The sequence below is a fragment of the Carassius carassius genome, chromosome 6, assembly GCF_963082965.1.
Source record: "Carassius carassius chromosome 6, fCarCar2.1, whole genome shotgun sequence".
NCBI classification, from domain to species: domain Eukaryota; kingdom Metazoa; phylum Chordata; class Actinopteri; order Cypriniformes; family Cyprinidae; genus Carassius; species Carassius carassius.
Window position 1 is genome coordinate 22,875,153 of NC_081760.1, and position 18,391 is coordinate 22,893,543.

General features: G+C 40.5%; 1 protein-coding gene across 13 annotated transcripts in view; it reads right to left on the minus strand.

Annotated features, from left to right (window-relative positions):
* The window catches only part of LOC132142509 (regulating synaptic membrane exocytosis protein 1-like), a 93,510-nt gene that overhangs the window by 15,402 nt on the left and 59,717 nt on the right, over window positions 1-18,391 (minus strand). For 6 of the 13 annotated variants that reach the window (XM_059552437.1, XM_059552436.1, XM_059552429.1 and 3 more), the window contains exons 7-18: window positions 15,123-15,222; window positions 14,804-14,927; window positions 14,281-14,327; window positions 13,590-13,708; window positions 13,294-13,424; window positions 12,407-12,578; window positions 11,889-12,042; window positions 10,552-10,608; window positions 6,561-6,714; window positions 6,357-6,470; window positions 5,787-5,849; window positions 1,590-1,679 (exon numbers count right to left, since the gene is read on the minus strand). In XM_059552437.1, coding sequence (XP_059408420.1) covers window positions 1,590-1,679; window positions 5,787-5,849; window positions 6,357-6,470; window positions 6,561-6,714; window positions 10,552-10,608; window positions 11,889-12,042; window positions 12,407-12,578; window positions 13,294-13,424; window positions 13,590-13,708; window positions 14,281-14,327; window positions 14,804-14,927; window positions 15,123-15,222 — 1,325 coding nt within the window. Of the gene's footprint in view, window positions 1-1,589; window positions 1,680-5,786; window positions 5,850-6,356; window positions 6,471-6,560; window positions 6,715-10,551; window positions 10,609-11,884; window positions 12,043-12,406; window positions 12,579-13,293; window positions 13,425-13,589; window positions 13,709-14,280; window positions 14,328-14,803; window positions 14,928-15,122; window positions 15,223-18,391 lie in introns of those variants that run through there. The other 7 variants (XM_059552438.1, XM_059552433.1, XM_059552428.1 and 4 more) reach the window with 6 other exon arrangements.

Sequence of the window (18,391 nt, forward strand, 5' to 3'; positions counted from 1 at the left end):
TACTAATCCAGAAAACAAACAGAATGGAAAAAACAAAAACAAAAGGAGGAATGTAGGACGCTAAATGGAAAGCCATTATGGAGCTTAAGGCCGGTTGATGCTTCTTTGACTTGTTTCTTTGAAACGGTTACAGAAAATGATTGTTAAAATTATACGCAGATACACACACACACACACATGTACATACATAATACATACATACATACATATATATATATATATATATATATATATATATATATATATATATATATATATATATATATCGTCCCCTTGGAATTATAATCTAACATTTTTTGTCAAAATTGAGTTGTTCACATATTCATATTCTGTGACAACTTATTTACATTATGTGATAGATTTTGAAATGCTGTGTACATTTTGGGACTTTTTATTTAAAAAAACAAAAAGGATCTATCTACACAGTCGAATGGAATGCAAAAACTCTTTATCGCAAAACAACTTGGAATGCTGATAGAACCTTATAATTCCAAAGGGACGATATATATATATATATATATATATATATATATTACTGTCCAAAAGTCTTAGGCCACCTTCTATTTTTACCAACAACAACAAAAAAATGTTCTTCTATCTTTTGCTGTAGTGTGACACTAGTAAACATCAGTTTACATTTCCAGACATTATTTTTTGCCATTAATTGTAATAATCCAGTGAGATTTCTGTTTGCACAAGAAGTATGACAGTAGCCAGTGCTCCACACAGAGATCTGATCTCATCATCATCATCAGTCTGTCTGGAATGCCATGAAGAAACAGAACAAACTGAGAAAGACTAAATCCAGAAGAACTGTGGCAATGTCTCCAAGACACTTCAAGAAACATACCTGCAAAGCTACCTGATGTGCACCTAGGACAAAAGCTTTTTTTAACGCATAGTGTGGTAATGTTGATTTAATTTAGTTAAGTTATTAGAAGTTAATTAATACAATCTTTTTATGGCATTATTTTTACTGGCATCCTCACCTTCAGCATTTTTACACAAGTGCACTTTACAAAGTACTTTGCACAGTAATGTAGCTTTGCAGGTTTCTTGAAGTGTCTTGAAATTTTTTTGTTTGTGAAAATACTAGTGGCGTAAGACTTTTGCACAGTACCATATATGCAATGCATATTACAAATCAAAAATTAAGTTTTGATATATTTACGATATGAAATTTTCAACATATCTTCATGGAACTTGAACATGATACTTAATATCCTATTGTTTTTAGGCATAAAAGAAAAAAAAATTTGACCCAGAAAATGTTGTTTTTTATTTTTTATTTATTTTTTTTGTGGCTATTGCTAAAAATATACCCCAGCGACTTAAGACTGGTTTTGTGGTCCAGGGTCATGATTACATCACTATTACATATATATTTTTTTTTTTTACATAAAAATGATTCCAATAAAAAGTTTTCTATTATAATATACTTTAAAATGAAAATCTGAACATTCAGCAGTCTTAACTGTTTCACCCCATACTTTTGAAACGTTACATAGACACTAAATCCTGGCACAGTTTGGCTGTGGAGTAAGAATAGTGTACTTGTAGGAACTGATTTCTCTCATGTTTTCACATACCTTTCTCTTTCTAGTGAGTGGAAGTTTGACTCTGGTCTTAAACAAGTTGTGCTGGCACTTCTTATTCTGTCTAATGAAGGCTGAAGATCACTGGAAGGAAGGAAAGAAAGAAAGAAAGAAAGAAAGAAAGAAAGAAAGAAAGAAAGAAAGAAAGCAAGAAAGTAAGAAAGGAAGAAAGAAAGAAATACAGTATTAATCATAATGAACATATACATTATTAACCAACATGTTACAGTAACAGCAGGGTCAGTGTATCCTTTATCGACTGAATAGATCAAGTGTTTTGCAGTGTGTTTTGAAGGTACCTACACTTGAAATCCTTAAAATCATAAAACAAGTGTAATGGGTTTATTGTTTCCTTTTAATAACACTTTATGACCAATGGGACAGTTTGCAAATGTTCTGTTCTCTTCCTCTGCTAACATAAATATTACACTGGGGAAAAAAAATGGTTACCTGAAAATGGCTACATCAAAATTAAGTCAAAAGTCAAAAATATTATATAATATTGTTGAATCAACCTGAATCAATTTATACCAACAAAACTACTTTATATGGATCATGTAGAATATCACGTAGAAATATCTATTTAAAGTAAACACATTTTGCAATTAACTTTATATTATATATTTATATATTATAATTTTAATAGTTGTTTGTTTTGATTTCTCAGGCATATATACTTGTGGCTTTTCCAGAACAACACAAAAGATTTTAATTGCGCACTGCTCCTTCTCACTTGCTATTGATTGTTATCTGGTTTGGATTTTGGGCACCTTACCCAGAGCTGACCTCATCTGTGAACCTGAGAACACGCTGTGGAATGGCACTAAGAGGGATAACGCTATCCCTCTCTGTTCGCCGGGACAGTTTGTTCTTTGAGCATGCAGGGAGGGTAGAGCTTAGCATGGGAAGAAACAAAGAAATAAACAAAAGCATGCATAACAGACACAAAAAGAAAGTAAAAATCAACAAAAGAAAAATGAAGCAAAAGAAGAGATGGGCTTTTCATATGTGAATGTCACAAGAAGGGAAATTACTTATGCTGTCAGTTTAATATCTAGATCTAGAAGCCATCTCTATGATTGGGGTTGCCTACTTCAGAAGAGTACAATAAGGGACACTCTCGGGTTCTTTATAGGAAAATAAGAGACAATATATGGTTTCATGCTGTTGTGTACAGGTGTTCCTGCAGCTATGTATGTCTCAAGACTCTGCTAGACTGAATTAAATGCTAAAATGAATCTGTGACATATTCATTTGCTGACATAAATGTCAGCTGTAATATTCAGTTAATCTGAATATCATAATGAAGAGTTGCAGCTCCAATCCCCTTAAATACAGGACAGAATGTGTAAGTTTTTGTCTTCCAGTAACACATAGTGATTTGTTCATGAATGATTTAGCATGTTTGAACAAATCAGGTGATTCAATGGCCCTTTTATAAAGACAGTGGTTACTTCTTTCATGAATGAATCAGCCGGTTTGAATGAATTGGGTGAATTAATGATTTTAGAATTAATACTTGTTGGCAGTTTTAATATTGCTGCTGATGAGAAGAGAGATAAAAAAAAATTAATGTGTTAAACAATATTTAAAATGTGTATAACAAGTGTCAGACTCTGTTCCTTGTTTTGTATGCGTTTTGCTTCCCATGTGCTTTCCTAGCCCTTATTTGGTTCTACATGTTCCTGTCATAATAATTGTGTTTTATTAGTTCCTGGTGGGTTTTGTCCTCCCCTCATCAAGTACTGTGTATTTATAGTGAGTCCTATTCTGAGTTTCACTGTAAAAACATCCTGTTTTCTATGTTCTCCAATGTCTCCTCACTCCTTTTTTTCCTCATTCCTACACAGTAGCAGAGCTCACTCCAGTGTCGGCTCCAGTCCCGGAGCTCACTCCAGTCTCGGCTACAGCCCCAGAGCTCACTCCAGTGTCGGCTCCAGTCCCAGAGCTCACTCCAGTCTCGGCTACAGCCCCAGAGCTCACTCCAGTCTCGGCTACAGCCCCAGAGCTCACTCCAGTGTCGGCTCCAGCCCCAGAGCTGACTCCAGTGTCGGCTCCAGCCCCAGAGCTCACTCCAGTCTCGGCTACAGCCCCAGAGCTCACTCCAGTCTCGGCTACAGCCCCAGAGCTCACTCCAGTCTCGGCTACAGCCCCAGAGCTCACTCCAGTGTCGGCTCCAGCCCCAGAGCTGACTCCAGTGTCGGCTCCAGCCCCAGAGCTCACTCCAGTCTCGGCTCCAGCCCCAGAGCTCACTCCAGTGTCGGCTCCAGCCCCAGAGCTCACTCCAGTGTCGGCTCCAGCCCCAGAGCTCACTCCAGTCTCGGCTCCAGCCCCAGAGCTCACTCCAGTGTCGGCTCCAGCCCCAGAGCTCACTCCAGTCTCGGCTCCAGCCCCAGAGCTCACTCCAGCATCAGCTCCAGCCCCAGAGCTCACTCCAGTCTCGGCTTCAATCCCTGAATCTAGTAGGGTAAGTACTCTTGTCCCAGAGTTTAGCCCGGTGAGGGCTCCTGTTCCCGAGTTTAGCCCACAGAGGGCTCATGTTCTCTAGTTTAGCTCATGGAGGGCTCATGTTCTTTAGTTTAGGCCATGGAGGGCTCATGTTCTCTAGTTTAGCCCACGGAGGGATCATGTTCTTTAGTTTAGGCCACGGAGGGCTCATGTTCTTTAGTTTAGGCAATGGAGGGCTCATGTTCTTTAGTTTAGGCAACGGAGAGCTCATGTTCTAAGGTAAGCAGGGCTCCAGCCATAGAGGCCCGGATGGGGGCTGGGGCTGGGGCCTCGGAGGCAGCCCCGCCATGGCTTTCTATTCTGCCTGCCCTGCCATGGCCTCCTGGACTGCCTGATCTGCCAAGGTGCCCCAAACTGCCAGATTTGCCATGGGTCCCGGAATGGGTGCTGACCTGGAGACCTTCTGCCTGGAACCCTGCTCCTAGAGGCCCCTAGAGCACCCCGCCCCCCCAGCCCCCCCGTTGAATGTTGTATGGCGCAGGACGTGCCTTTCGGGAGGGGGGTGGGGGAGTTGGGTATGTCAGATTCTGTTCTTAGTTTTATGTGCGTTTTGCTCCTCATGTGCCTAACTTGCCCTCAATTGGTCCTTCCCGTTACTGTCATGATTATTGTTTCATTAGTTCCAGATGTGTCTCGTCATCCCCTCATCAAGTCCTGTGTTTTCATGCCAAAGCTTATCTTAAACCCAATTAAAGCATACTCTTTATGCAAACTTTATAATTAAGTATATTTTTATCTAAAAACTGTTCACTAGGTTTTGAATCAGCAGGTGATATAATATTGTATTGATATTTGGGCTATGATAAAATAACAATTTGATTCTTTGTCTTTAATATATAGTTATTCCAAATTGTAATATTGCAACTTCTGCTCACTTGACTCTCGTCTTTACTAAATTGTGGTGTTTTACTTAAATATATTAGTATCTGATTATACTGAATTTCGGTTAAAAATATTTGTATGCATTTATTAACACAGCAACAACAATTTTGCATGAAGTGGTTTGTGGACAATTATAATACAAATATTATTTTACTACAAACACAACACAAAGAAAGGGAGGGGAAACAATGTCTGAAATGACTGAAACAGCACACCAATCATACTAAGCAGAGGAACATTTAAGTTTACTGCAAGGGTCTGAAGGTTTTCACTTACAGTATGGGAATCTGCTCAAGCACAACAATGATACTCAGGTCATTTCAACCAGCTTACCTGTAAATTTCTTTATGTATACCATTCACTAACAAGGGCATCTTTGGGGGAAGTGTGTTACAGTGCCTAGCTAATTTCCTAATTACATTAGCACAAACAAGCAGGCAAAAAAAATTAAATAAAGAAATAAAGACAAAAGAAAGAAAGAAAATCATTACCTATAAGCAAGCACAAAAATATTTATCATTCAATCATTAACATGGCAGGTATAGACAACCGATGAAATAACTGTAACTAGACATTTCATGTAAATAAAAATAAAAAAATCAAGGAAAGTAAACTCAAAGATGCTTGAATCAGGCACAAAATAAAAAAATTATTGTATTGTTCTAAATGCTCTTATTATATTTATCGTCATAAGTTTTGTATGCTCTAAAATTGTAAAAAAAAAAAAAAAAAAAACATAGAAGGCATTCTGGGATACAGGTAACTCAAAGTGGCAGCTTATTTGCAGCTCTGGATTTTTACCTGTTTGTATGCAGGCACTCAGCACTCCCACCTCGGATTGATCTGTGCATCTCCAGGACCTCGCTAAGGTTGCCATGGTGATGGTGACACATTGACAGTTTGACAACCAAACATAAAAGTAAAGTAAGAGGATGGTGAGGAGAAAGAAAGAAAGAAAGAAAGAAAGAAAGAAAGAAAGAAAGAAAGAAAGAAAGAAAGAAAGAAAGAAAGAAAGAAAAAATGGAATATGTATAGAAAATGATAGACATGTATTTAGCAATATTTGTACTATTATTAATGGGAATGAACTAAAAACTATGACTGTTAGTCATATTAGTAGTATTAGTATTTAGTAGAGCAACAGCATAAAACAATTTGTTGACACGATATGAAAATCACATCAAATTCTGTTTCTTAAGCATCAAAGGTTCCTCATGCTATTTATCATTAATAGTAAAAAGATCCAGGTGTGAATAAAAACTTGTTTCAATATAACTAAAGCATACGATTATGTAAAGTGGTGCAATGCTTTCCACAATCACACACATTTTATATATGCTTTTGGAGCATTAAGCATTAAAATAGCAATACCTGTCCTCTGAATGTTCATAGTCAGAATCTCCAGAGCGATGCTCCTGGTGGAAGTCATAGTAGCGAGAGGGAGAGTAGGAATGATGGTGGTTTTTGTGGATCTCATCCAGACTCCTGATAAGAGGATGAAGGGTAATGAGTCTTGCATTAAACATAAATCATCGTCCAGAGGGCAAGCCACTTCACACAGTTGATGTGGCTCACCTCTGCACAGGGACGTGTGCCGGTCGTGAGCGGGCTCTACACTGGTCTTCTCTGTGTGGCGATACTGACCGAGAGCGATGCTGTATTGCTGCCTGTCTCTCAGGTACGGTCAGTGTGCTTGACTTCTCCCGGTCTCTGGAGTTCCTTTCTGCTGCTTTAATACAAATACATTCTGTGTCACAGACTTGTCCCAGTCAATAACATACAAGGACATCAGAGAGTGACAATAACACAGCCACATTGATATTTCTAAAACTACAACAACAATCCATGCCAAGGGATTGTGCTGAAGTGCCGGCACAACTGCTACTGCTCTACACATGCTAGGAAGAAACAAGCAAATAAATAAATGAACAAATAAAAATAATATAGATTAATTTCCTAGAATACGACTGTAAACAACTACAGATGATGCTACAACTGGTCTAGGATTTGCTGGTTACAACCACAGAGATGAGAGCTTCAATTGGCCTAACCTTTTCCATTAAACCACAATGTGAAACAAAGTATAAATAGACCTATTTTAAATTATCTATGAAGTGAATGTATTTACCACAGTTTAGAACTGGAGAAGCACACTGACTTGCAATAGAAAGGAATTTATGCGTTTGTAAAGAAAATCTGACTTTTACATTACCAACTTGCAGTTACATTAAAAAGTAGATTTGGGAAGGAAGTGGACTGTCCCCCAATCACTGTTGAAAGGAATTTTAAATGTGCCACAGGGTTTCAGAGAATTCATGATTCATGCATTCAATAAACTTTTTTATCATTGTTCATCAAAGCACTAAGACTGAACAAGTGCAAGTTTTCATAAATTAATAAACAGAATATAAATGGAAAGCACTCAAATAATGCCCATAACCCCCAATGTTCGAATTAATCCCAAGATTTAAGTCAGTTCTTTTATGTTAAAAATAATGTAAATGTCAAAACATGTCACATTAGCAAGTTCTCAATATTGAAATTAACTATGAAAAAATAATCTTTGTGCAACTCTATAGTAAAATGTTAATCAAATAGATTGTCCAGGATTTTCAAACCTGTCCTGGAGGGCCCCCAGTCTTGCACATTATGTAGGTCTCCTTCATCTAACACACCTGATTTAACTCATCAGCTCATTAGTAGAGACAGCAAGACCAGGGGGTGTCTGATTAGAAAGACATGCAAACTGTGCAGGGCTGGGGGACCTCCAGGACAGGTTTGAAAATCCTGGACAATCTATTTGATTAACATTTTACTATAGAGTTGCACAAAGATTATTTTTTCATAGTTAATTTCAATATTGAGAACTTGCTAATGTGACATGTTTTGACATTTACATTATTTTTAACATAAAAGAACTGACTTAAATCTTGGGATTAATTCGAACATTGGGGGTTATGGGCATTATTTGAGTGTTATATCATGAACAATATAACATGTTTACTGCAGGTCTGACAACTTGCAGTACTATTACACTAAACAAAATTATAATCGCAACACTTTTGTTTTTCCCCCATTTTTCAAGGAGGCGGGAACAGGCGGACAATCAAATAAGACTTTAATAATCAAAATAAACACAAAACAAACAAAACCAAAAAACAAACTAAAATCCAGGCCTGGTCCTCTCTCATCCTTCACTGTCGTCGCTCCTGTTTTATATCCTTCCATCTCCTCCGTGGGACTCAAGACCGGTGGGTCGAGCAGGTGTCGCTCATTTCTCAATCACTCCACCGGCCTTGCCACGTTCCCTCGGCCCCGCCCCACTCGTCACAGTAGACAAAAGACCTATTTCTCTCATAAATTTTACACAAATCTGTCTAAGGCCTAGTCCACACGGTCACGGGTATTTTTATAACCGGAGTTTTTCCTCCTGCGTTTAAAAAAAAAAATCCTGTCCACATGAAAACGCCAAAACATGCTATCAAGCGCTGTCAAGAGCATGCCACACCAGCAGGCGGCGATATAACCCAAATTGTAAAGTCACCTTGGCCAATCAGAAGCAGTCAGCAGCGCACAATCTGACGTCAAACACAGCGGATAACGGCGCACACTCTGACGTCGCAAGGCAAAAACCCCGGTTATACTGTCCACACGACAACACTGCAACCGGCGTTTCTGAAAATGCTCACCCTGGCCGTAGTTTTCAAAAATGTTCGGTTTCGGTGCCCTGAAACTGCGTTTTCGTGTGGACGAAAGGCCGAACCGTGTAAAAAAAGTCACAGTTATAAAAATACCCGTGTCCGTGTGGACAGGGCCTAAATCTGTGTTAGTGAGCACTTCTCCTTTGCCGAGATAATCCATCCACCTCACAGGTGTGGCATATCAAGATGCTGATTAGACAGCATGATTATTGCACAGGTGTGCCTTAGGCTGGCCACAATAAAAGGCCACTCGTGCAGTTTTATCACACAGCACAATGCCACAGATGTCGCAAGTTTTGAGGGAGCTTGCAATTGACATGCTGACTGCAGGAATGTCCACCAGAGCTGTTGCCCGTGAATTGAATGTTCATTTCTCTTCCATAAGCCGTCTGCAAAGGCATTGCAGAGAATTTGACAGTACATCCAACCGGCCTCATTACCGCAGACCATGAGTAACCACACCAGCCCAGGACCTCCACATCCAGCATCTTCACTTCCAAGATCGTCTGAAACCAGCCACCCGGACAGCTGCTGCAATGATCAGTTTGCATAACCAACGAATTTCTGCACAAACTGTCAGAAACCATCTCAGGGAAATCTGCACGTTATCCTCATTGCGGTCTTGACCTGACTTCATTTCGTTATCATAACCAACTTGAGTGGGCAGATGCTCACATTTTATGGCGTCTGGCACTTTAGAGAGGTGTTCTCCTCACAGATAAATCCCAGTTTTCACTGTACAGGGCAGATGGCAAACAGCATGTATGTTGTCGTGTGGGTGAACGGTTTGCTGATGTTAACGTTGTGGATCGAGTGGCCCATGGTGGCGGTTGGGTTATGGTATGGGCAGGCGTATGTTATGGACAATGAACACAGTAGCATTTCATTGATGGCATTTTGAATGCACAGAGATACAGAGATCCTGATCACACCAGATACTGACTAGTTTTCTGACCCCGGACCCCCCATTACAGTAAAACTGCACATTTTAGAGTGGCCTTTTATTGTGGCCAGCCTAAGGCACACCTGTGCAATAATCATGCTGTCTAATCAGCATCTTGATATGCCACACCAGTGAGGTGGATGGATTATCTCGTCAAAAGAGAAGTGCTCACTAACACAGATTTAGACAGATTTGTGAACAATATTTGAGAGAAATAGGACTGAAAATTTTAGATCTTTGAGTTCAGCTCATGAAAAACGGGGGCAAAAACAAAAGTGTTGCGTTTATAATTTTGTTCAGAGTATGTTCAATATAGTCATAGAACATATTATATATATATATATATATATATAGTTTTATTTATATATATAGTTTTATTTATATATAAAACGTAAGATTCAAAATATCAGCCACGGCATATTCATCATTTACACTCTAAATTCTACAGCAAGCTTTTCTACAGACATGCAACAGAGGTAACATCCATTTGTCATAAGACCCATATTAATCCTGTTACATGCTGTAATACTCTGTAATACACAGTCACTTTATGACCTCTAGCTACTGCAGCTTGACAACAAAATTAAACAGGTCTTATGAAGGTAACAACAGTGTTCTTTTTTTATAGAACGGATTTTTCCACAGCGTCCATGCAGAGAATTCATGTGTTTCTGTGGTTCAGTTTAACTCTTTACAGACCAGCACAGGGGGAGAAAGATTTTATTCTGTTTATCACAAACTAACACAACTTTCTTTTTTAATCTATTATTCTATTCTAGTAATACACACCAGTTTGATCTCATGACAACAAGTGTAACACTACAGTACACATCTACAGTAATAATAATGTGAAATTAGCTTTCTCTCTCACCCTGTGTTGGGTTTCTACTCTTCAAACAGTATAATCATTGCCCCCACCCACCTGAGGACACTACCGTTATACCATCATCATAATCTGTTTCAATGATGCGTTGAGATCCTGAGACACACACACATATACACAGCATACAATTTAACTGCTGAACATAAAATACAACATATATTGTAACTGCATATATAACCTGCAACCAAAGCAATTCAGTTTCACCTTATTTTTCCTTTACCCTCTTCGCAGCATGCACTAGGGTACGAATAATTAATTTGGTTCCATTGTTTGATCAATGATCATTTGATCATCTTCGGGATGTCTTTGTTCCTTTACTCAATGACATTAGTGACAGAAATGTTCATTAACAAAGTCTCTTTTGACATTGAAAACAATAAAGACTAAGCGTAAAATATGCATAATGACGATAATTCAGTCTTTTTTTATATTAAGACAAATGAAAATATGAGAAGAAAGCAAATAATATAAATATATTACCAGGTACAATCTTTTTGATGAAGAAAAATGGTAAATGAATATAATATTATCTAGCAATAATATGATCGTTTCAAATAATCCAATCTTAGTTAATAATCATGAGGTGAACAATGAATGTCAGTAAACTGAAGTGCTTAATTTATTCGCCCAAATGCTTATTCTGTATAATGCAATAAAAGTACAACATGGAAAATCAATAACTGAAGCATAAAGTATTTACAACATTGCATCACATTAGGGATTATAATGTTATTTCAGGAGCTCAAAAAAACAAAACGACAACAACAACAGCAGCGATGTGAAACAGTTAATTTAATATCTAAAATAATTCGATTCTAATAAACTAAATTGTTTTCATCATCTAGAAGTAGAAAAAAAATATTTAACATTATGAATTAATGACTAAATACAAAGGATTTTTAATCGAAAGACAAAAGGTATGAAAAAATAATAAATAAAACTACATTATGTCTATTTCATGAGTGTTTTTATATCAACCTTATAAGATGAGTATATATTTGACGTTGTTAAAAGTTAAGAACAGCAAGCACTTTGTACTTAATGGCATTTACATTTCTCATAGAAAACATGAAATAAAGCACATAATACTGACCGTTTAAACCCTTGTAAACAAAGGAAACAATTTGCATCATTTTACATTGCAACTTAGGAAATCATCAAAAAAGATACTTGTCCGAACAGGCAATTGTGACAATAATGATTTTTAGTCACATAACACAGAATTTTAAGACATTACAAATTCAGTGAAGTCATTTACTTAAAAAAAAAGAAAATAATTATTTATATTTATATAAAAACCTCACTTTTTACAGTTACACACACACACACACACACACACACACATTACAAGCTCACACAGACCAGCTTATACTTACTTTGCAGTTTTTTACTAGGACTGTCTCCATGAACATGTCTGCGAGGGAGGCAGGGGGAAGGCTGAGGCAATGGTAGGGACGACACATCATGGGTCTGCAATTTGTACCAGTGTGGCTGGTCATCCAATAGAGCTGTTTCTAGCTCTATCAGAATCTTCTCCAAAAGAAAACCACAAAAGGGGGATTTTAACCATGAATAACTATTTGGAGGCCATAAGGACTCTAAGAACTACTAGATACACTTTACACCTGAAAAACAACACTTGTCTGCTTCAGAGCAACTGCACTAGGGGCATGTATAAATGAGCATACAAACAAAATTAAATTTAAAAAACATACAACAAAGTTCCTTCCAATTGTGATTTAGAAATACAACTTCATAAGGTGCTTTGAATAACTGACTATTCTTGTGCATACCAGTGGAGTCAAGAACAAGTACATTTTATGCATTCTTTTGAACCTAGATACAGATACACAGATATCTTACTGTCAAGACATACTAATTTAAACACACACACCTCTCCCAGAAATTCACTCTCTTCCTCTTGGACTCTGGGCTGGTCCCAAACAGTGATCTCCAGCATGTGCTCTCTGAAGTCTCTGCGGTGGACGTGAGAATACAGGAACGTCTGGTTCCACTTTGGCTCTGCACTCTTCTTCACTGTTTTCGTCCTTCTTTTGCTCTTGTCACTAAAATAATGTAATGTGATTGTAAGAGCATGTATAATCTGCAAAATCTGGCAAAATTCTTCCAAAAATCATCTTAAAATGCAACAAAAAGTCTGCAGATTTCATTTCCATCTGCTTATTATTCAGTTTTTGACAAGGAATTCATTTTAGAAAATCAGCAAAAATGGAAAATGCAAGTCAGATATTATATTAGAGACCTAGTACATGGATAAAATTTTGTATCAAAGAAAGAAAAAACATACAAAAACATTCCAAATAGTAAAAAAAAATATATATATATATATATATAATAATAATCTCCGAGGCCACAGATCTACCCTACCAATCAAAAGTTTATGCTCGATAGTATTTTTTCCATCTCAACAAATACAGTACAAAAAAATAGTATTGTGAAATATTATTACTATTAAAAATAACTTTTTTTTAATGTGATATATTTAAAATTTTAATTTATTCCTGCATTTATTTTTCAGCAGCCATTATTTGAGTCTTCAGTGTCGTTCATGAACGGTGATTTGATGCTCAAGAAACATTTCTTCTTCTTATTTGACACAGAAATCTTTTGAAAACATTATTCGTGTATTTACTGTCAATTTAGAGCATCATCGCTGAATAAAATTCAAAACCTTACTGACGCTAAACTTTTGAATGGTTCTGAATGCAAACTATTACCACTTGAAAATGTTTGAAAATTCATAAAGTTAGAAAAAATTACCTTCTATCAGGAAGAAAATACATTTTGACATAAGGATTTCTGGGTCGTCCGTCTGGTCGAGGCGGCAGTTCTCGTGCTTGTAGGACATTGACAATAAGTTGATGGCCCACTTTATCATACCATAATTTCACCTTGGTAAAAAGAAACAACACTTTCTCAAAGAGTTCAAGGTGTTGCCAATAAATTATTTACATGATAAAAATAGGTCAACCTTTTCACCAGACCAGTTCCTTTTCAGGTGAGAAAACAGGTCTAAATATGTTCTCTCCAAAGTGTTTTCCCCCCTCCATGCTTACCGACAAATGGCCTGGCAGTACCAGAGGAAGTTCTCTCAACATCCCTGGACTAGTTGGTGACATTACAGAGATGGATGGATGGTCCATCTTTTGGGATTCATCTATAGAACTCGAACCAGCTGTAAGTTCAAAAAGTTGACATGTTAAGTGTGCAACTTTGCAGATGTATTGTACACTTATTGGTGAAACTTATTATTTTTTTTTTGTTATAGTGTTTGTCATGTCATATTCCTTTATTTGAGTCAATTTCCTCTTACTAAAATTAAATGTTTGCATTATGAAAATACTATTTAGTTGTCGAGTGCAAAAATTAAAAAAAAATCATACACTATTAATTTAAACGTAAATCAACATTTACCAAAAACAGTCAAAGAAAACCAGTTAAAACGTGTTGACCAACAAACTTTCGTTAATGACTATTTTCACAAGTATTTTGGTTTATGTCATTAACACTGCCCTTGTGTCAACCCATGAAAGTCAATTGTGACTCGTTTCGATCCCTTTTAAGTACTTGGGGAGAAGAACAGCTTGGACATTATGCTAAATATCTCCTTTTGTGCTCCATGTAAGAAAGAAAGTCATACAGGTTTGACATGTCACAAGTATGAGTAAATGATGACAGAATTTTCACTGAACTAACTATTTGAACTATCACTGTGCCATCTTTTTAAACTGAAGTCACAAAACCTACTTGATTCTAGAGGAGGATGTGATGTCCCTGGAATCCGTGGTGTATCTCTGTAGAAAACAGAAAATTGAAACACAGGAGAAAATAATGTCAGTTGACGGATCATTAGCTTCTCTCTCTGTCAGTTTTTCCACACACATACACACTAACTTGACTGCACATTCTCTCTTGAGATGTCATGGCAAAACTGTCCTGACACAGGAAAGAATAGGGAACCGAAGGATCGCTCTAATGCACTGGGTGAACAGTTTTAATGGTGAGAGGAGGGTCTGGAGCATGTAGGGTGACAATGGGGACACTGGGAAGAAGAACACTCTCAGATACTACTTTACTTACTGATATGCTCTATAGACCTTTGTCAAGAAGTTTTTGGACAGAATTTGTTGAATACATCTTTGACATGCAACAGGAAGAAAAATCACTATAGTCATTTATATATCCAAAGGTTTGTTTTCTATTTTTCATTGCCAAACTAACTGCTTAATTAATTAATTTTTTTTTTTTTTTTGTGGTTTGTTTAGCTTACCCAATCGGTCTAGAAACAACTATTTCCACTTGAGGTGCTGACTGGGACTCCAGAATAATATTGTACACTTCCTTTTTAGTTGCTCCAGGCAATGCCTTTCCATTCCACTGCAACACCTCATCGCCTGAAATCAAAAAAAGAAACCATTTAGCACTTGGTGGTGTCCTACATAGACAGACTGACTGAATAATGAGCTGTGAAAAATTACATGTAGATATGCAACCAAAAATATCAAAGGAGATCTAGCAGAAGACATCCATAAAGCACAAATAAAAATGTCAAATACTGCCGTTTTCTTGCAAAATTAAATAATTATTACCTGCTCGTAAATGGCCTACAATGTCAGCCAAACTTCCTTTCTTTACTTTGGTGATAAAGGCCCCCAATCTCCCTGATTCTGTCATTTTCCCACCAACCACCTGCAAAGAACAGATGAGTCAAATCATATCAAGTCACCTTTATTTTGCAGCACTTTATACAACAGAAAGTGGCTTTACAGTATTTTTGATTGAAAGCAGCTTTACAGTATTTGTCACGTTTGGTGATACAAGAAACACGGAGAGATCCAATTGCAGGTATGCTGTTTATTGAAGGGTAAATCCAAAAGGGTAAACAGTCCAGGCAGGGTCAAAACCAGAATATCCAATAAACCAGAAAACAGACAAGAACACACGGCAAGATCAAGACTACGGATTAACTTCAACATAAGACATTAAACAAGGACTTCGTAACACAGACTCAGACAGACCGGGTATAAATACACAAAAGGATAATGGGGAAACAGGAGACAGGTGGGGAACAATCAATTAACTAAACAAGGAGGAAGGTGACCAAATAAGGAGACAGGAAGTGATAATATGATAAACACCGTGGGAACTGAGGACACCTAGTGGAAACCCAGGGAACACAACCCAGACACTGTGACAGTACCCCCCCTCTACGGAGCGGCTCCCAGACGCTCCAAGACAGACACAAAACAGAGACCAGGAGGGAGGCGGACAGGTGGAGGCTCAGGGGGAGGGATGGAGGGCCAGACTAACAGAGGGGAACAGGGACAGAAGTGAACACGTAAAACAAAAAACAAAAACAACAACATGAAGCCCCCCAGGGCGGAGCAGAAGACCACCACACCCGTGTAGTCAACGCCAGGGTCCCCCAGGGCGGAGCAGAAGACCACCACAACCGTGTAGTCCGAGCGAGAGCCCCCCAGGGCGGAGCAGAAGACCACCACACCCTTGTGGTCAAGGCCAGAGTCCTCCAGGGCGGAGCGGAAGACCACCACATCCTCGTGGTCGACATCGGAGTCCCCCAGGGCGGAGCAGATGACCCCCACGCCCCTGTGGTCGATGCCGGAGTCCAACAGGGCGGAGCAGAAGGCCACCCAGTGACTTGACCTGACTCTGAAAGGTCCACGATGACTAGCCTTGTCTCTGGAAAGTCCCTGGTACCTAACCCTGGCTCTGGAAGGTCATCAGTGACTGGCCCTGACTCTGGATGGTCATCGGTGATTAGCCCTGACTCTGGAAGGTCATCGGTGACTAGTCCTGACTCTGGAGGGTCATCGGTGACTAGCCCTAACTCTGGAAGGTCAATGGTGACTAACCCTGAATCTGGAGGGTCCAAAAGCACCTGACTAGCCTCTGGAAGGTCAACCGGAACCTCACTCAACTCTGAAAATTCAACAGTCACCTGACTCGACTCTGGAAGGTCAACAGTCACCTGACTCAACTCTGGAAGGTCAACAGGAACTTGACTCGACTCTGGAGGGTCAACAGGAACACGACTTGATTCAAGAGGAACAACTGGAACATGACTCGATTCTGGATGATCAACAGGAGCTAGCCCTAACTCTAGAGGGTCAACGGTAACTAACCCTGACTCTAGATGGTCGACGGTGACTAACCCTGACTCAGGAAGGTCCATGAACACCTGACTCAACTCTGGAAAGTCAATGGGCACCTGACTTGACTTAGGACTGCCTGTGGAGACGTGAGACGCCTCGGCTTCAAGCACCGCATCGGGAGCGGCCTCCAGAACGGCAACGGACACCGTCTCGGCCTCCGGAACGGCATCGGGCACCTCCTCGGCCTCCGGAATAGCATCGGGCACCGCCTCGGCATCGAGTACCACCTCGGCCTCCGGAACAGCATCGGGCACCGCCTTGGCCTTGGGAACAGCATCGGGCACCGCCTCGGCATCGGGCACCGCCTCGGCCTCCGGAACAGCATCGAGCACCGCCTCGGCATCGGGCACCGCCTCGGCCTTCGGAACAGCAACGGGCACCTCCTCGGCCTCCGGAACAGCATCGGGCACCTCCTCGGCATCGGGCACTGCCTCGGCCTCCGGAACAGCATCGGGCACCGCCTCAGCCTCCGGAACAGCATCGGGCACCGCCTCGGCCTCCGGAACAGCATCGGGCACCGCCTCGGCATCGGGCACCGCCTGGGCCTCCGGAACAGCATCGGGCACCGCCTTGGCCTCCGGAACAGCATCGGGCACCGCCTCGGCCTCCGGAACAGCATCGGGCACCGCCTCGGGAACGTCCTCCGGGCTTTGAGGAACGGTAGACGCCTGTCTCCTCCTCCGCCCTCTATGATGGCGAGTCGGTGACACCTTGTCTGGAGACTCAGGTGTTGAGTCGGCCATGTTGTGCTGTGGCTCCAAGCTGGCGGCCATCTTGTACTGTGGCTCTGGGCTGGCAGCCATCTTGTGCTGTGGCTCTGGGCTGGCGGCCATCTTGTGCTGTGGCTCTGGGCTGGCAGCCATCTTGTGCTGTGGCTCTGGGCTGGCAGCCATCTTGTGCTGTGGCTCTGGGCTGGCAGCCATCTTGTGCTGTGGCGCTGGGCTGGCCGCCATCTTGTGCTGTGGCGCTGGGCTGGCGGCCCTCTTGTGCTGAGGCGCTGGCTCAGCAGCCATGACGTTGACCGTCTTGGGAATCTCTAGAATCTTGGACAGCGTAGCGAAATAATCCAAGAATGAGTCAGCGGCCTTCTTGGGCGTTGGCGCTGAGCTGGCGGCCATCTTGCACCGTGGCACTGGACTCGCGGCAATCATGGGCAGTGGCGCCACCGTGGCGGACGTGCGCTTCCTCTCCCCTCTCCATCCGCCATGGTGAGACGGTGGCTCTGATCCATCCCACACAAGCCCCGGGTCGAAGGGAGGCCATGGTTGAGAGCGGTGCTGAATCTCCTCTCGACCACTCCCTCCTCGGCGACCTCCCCTGGTCCCCCGGAAAACCACCAGGCGAGTTCCCTCAAATCCGTTCCTCTCCCGCTCTGTGGCTGGGGAGGAGACATAAACAGACATACCGCTGGATCTTCGCTGGACGGAGTCCTTCTGTCACGTTTGGTGATACAAGAAACACGGAGAGATCCAATTGCAGGTATGCTGTTTATTGAAGGGTAAATCCAAAAGGGTAAACAGTCCAGGCAGGGTCAAAACCAGAATATCCAATAAACCAGAAAACAGACAAGAACACACGGCAAGATTAAGACTACGGATTAACTTCAACATAAGACATTAAACAAGGACTTCGTAACACAGACTCAGACAGACCGGGTATAAATACACAAAAGGATAATGGGGAAA